General features: G+C 48.7%; 1 protein-coding gene across 1 annotated transcript; it reads left to right on the top strand.

Annotated features, from left to right (window-relative positions):
- Positions 1-2,042, top strand: ID2 (inhibitor of DNA binding 2, HLH protein). Its single transcript, XM_021392090.1, has 3 exons — positions 1-377; positions 477-541; positions 1,193-2,042. The coding sequence occupies exons 1-2, from the start codon at positions 30-32 to the stop codon at positions 531-533; spliced, it is 405 nt and encodes a 134-aa protein (XP_021247765.1). The 5' UTR covers positions 1-29; the 3' UTR covers positions 534-541; positions 1,193-2,042.

Here is a 2,917-nt window from a genome sequence, read left to right on the forward strand (position 1 = left end):
GTGCGCTCTCCCCGCGCCCGCCTTTCAGCATGAAAGCTTTCAGCCCCGTGAGGTCCGTGCGGAAGAACGGCCTCTCGGAGCACAACCTGGGCATCTCCCGCAGCAAGACCCCGGTGGACGACCCCATGAGCCTGCTGTACAACATGAACGACTGCTACTCCAAGCTGAAGGAGCTGGTGCCCAGCATCCCGCAGAACAAGAAGGTCAGCAAGATGGAAATCCTGCAGCACGTCATCGACTACATCCTGGACCTGCAGATCGCGCTGGACTCGCACCCGTCCATCGTCAGCCTGCACCACCAGCGGCCGGGGCAGAACGCCGGCTCGCGGACCCCTCTGACCACGCTCAACACAGACATCAGCATCCTGTCCCTACAGGTAGGCGCCGCTCCCGGGACGCGGCCCCCAGCCCTGCCCTGCGCTGCCCTCCCCTTCCCCGCGCTCACGCCGCCCGCTCTGTTCGCTCTCTCCCCGCAGGCAGCCGAGTTCCCCTCAGAACTAATGGCAAGTGACAGCAAAGCGCTCTGTGGCTGAATCGCACGGTGAGTACAGCCCGGCTCGTTTGTCTTGTGAACTCGAGAGCGCTTCCACTGAAAGGGAGGGGGGGAGGGCGTGCAAAACCGTATTTTAAGTTGATTAGCGCTTGCAGAAAACGTTCCTAAAAGTTGGTGCAGAGATGCCCTCGTAGCCGATAAACTAACAGTAAAAAAAAAAAAAAGTGAGCTCGCGAACGGTTCTCGCACAGCGTGGCCCTGGCGCTGCCCGGCCCTTAGGGCAGCCCCGCTTCCCGGCCCCGCGGCTGCCAAGTGGGGAATCCTGGCAGCGTTCCTCCCCTCCTGTGATGTGGGATTGTCTGCGCTATCGGCTCAATAAGTGACTGCTTTTAATCAAGTAATTGCTCCAAGAGGCAGACTGGCGCCTCTGAGCATTGCGTTGCAGAGATCCAGCTAGAGATTGGGCTGCGAATCCTCCTTCTGTCCTTTCCCTGGAGTGTGTGTTATTTTCATGTTCAATTTGCGCTCTTGAGAGCGAGTGTGTGAGCGTGTATGCGTTGCATCTGGACGCCAGGGTTTGCCCAATCTCTGAGTGTTTGGTTAAATGTTCAAACTGCGGCTTCCTCCCTGGCGCCAGTCTGTCCGGATCTCTGCCCTGTTAGCATGCTCCTAAATACGCCTCTTTTCAATCTCTTGCAGGTGTTCCACTGAGGAGGTTTTTCTTTTTCTTTTTTTTCTCTTTTTTCTTTTCTTTTTTTTTTTTTTGCACAAGAATATGTCTACAGGATTTTCTTTTTGAGGCGCTGAATTTTTCAGCTGGATCTGGAGGGGAGAAATCCACGCTAACTAAACTAAGAGGACCTTTTAAAATTAATAAAGAAGAAAAAGACGAGATTGATCTTTATCCCCCCACCCCATTCTTCAACTTGGACTGAACCTAGTTATTTATGAAGAGACTCTTAAATACCCTTTCCCTAGTTGGAAGGCTTCCTATATATACTATTCCCAACATGGGGAGCGAAACAAAATCACACGCGGAGTTGCCCATTTTAAAGCAGACTTTGCCTTTTTTTCCAAAGGTGGAGCGTGAGTACCAGAAGGATCCGGTGTTCAGTTTTTTAGGGGAGTCTGTGGTCAGAAATTGCCTTTCTGACACAAGCCTAGGACTGAATGCTGTGTATATATTTATATATAAATATATATATATGAGTGAACCCTTGTGAACTCTTTAATTAGAGTTTTCTTGTATAGTGGCAGAAATTGACATTTCTGCAAAAAGTGTAATGATGTACTTAATCATGCTAAACTTTTTATAAAAGTTTAGTTGTAAACTTAACCCCTTTTTATACAAAATAAATCAAGTGTGTTTATTGAACTGATTGCTGGCTTTCTTCTTTGGGGACCAACTGCTTGCTGGCTCTGATCTGTGCTGTTTGTGGTTTTTGTTTGTTTTCTTTTTTTAAGTACTTAAGCATTCTGTTACCATTTACTGAGCAAGTTCAAATATGTAGAGAATATAAAGAATAAAATGACCTGAAGTGAATAGTAATCCTTGTAACTTGGAAAGTCTTATTTGACTGTATATTGCAAACTTGATGCCTGTAACCAGTGTGGAAGGAACCAGTAATTCATGGCTGAGGGGATGCTACTGACAAAGTGCTGGGGAATGTACACAAAAGCGGTCACCCTGAGCCATTCCCACAGAGCGTGACTTCCCCCCCCCAATATGGATGATGGGGTTTCCAGCAGCGCTGCCCCAGATCTGTTGATTTGTGTTGAGAATCATGGCTCCGAGTGAGGGGTTGTGGGTGGCTATTAGCCCCGCAACTGTTACATTTCTCTCGGAAGGCTTTGAATGCACGAGCTGGTGATGCGTTAACACAGGATCTAAGATGATGAAGTGACTGTTGCCTTTCCACACTGGAATTTGCATGCTTCCATGCAATATTTCAATGAAATGGGGTTTCTAATCAGTTGCAGCAGCAGTGCTGTATGACTAAGATACTGAGAATTGGGCTTAAATCACTGTTGTGTTACTGATTAAACTTTGGCTGCTCCTGAAGGAACTCTTTTCTCCATAAGAATTAAATTAAGTTTGAAATAGGAGTCGACGTTCTTGAAAGCCAGTAAGTGTCTCTTTCTCTCCTGCCTTCAGAAATTTGTATGCGATGTGCCCTGCTACCCAGGGGCATTCACTGTAGGCCCTGTGAATCCCCTGTAACGAGCGCTGTTCATCAGATCCACCGAGCCGTCATAAAACCGTGGATGTGGGAACCGCGCCTTCCCAGGTGACAGGCTAATTTGAGCTTTTAGAAACCTGCCTGAAATGGGAAGGAAGCTGCGAGTCCTGCGCAAGGATTTCAGAGAAACCCCTCGCGCTAGGAACGAGGGGAACCTCGGCTGTGCAGGGCGGCCCTCCGCTGG

Source organism: Numida meleagris, chromosome 3 (assembly GCF_002078875.1).
Source record: "Numida meleagris isolate 19003 breed g44 Domestic line chromosome 3, NumMel1.0, whole genome shotgun sequence".
NCBI classification, from domain to species: domain Eukaryota; kingdom Metazoa; phylum Chordata; class Aves; order Galliformes; family Numididae; genus Numida; species Numida meleagris.

Coding starts and splice junctions, on each gene's coding strand:
- ID2 (XM_021392090.1), top strand. CDS start 30: ATGAAAGCTTTCAGCCCCGTGAGGTCCGTGCGGAAGAACGGCCTCTCG. Junction 378..476: donor TCAGCATCCTGTCCCTACAG/GTAGGCGCCGCT, acceptor CTCTCCCCGCAG/GCAGCCGAGTTCCCCTCAGA.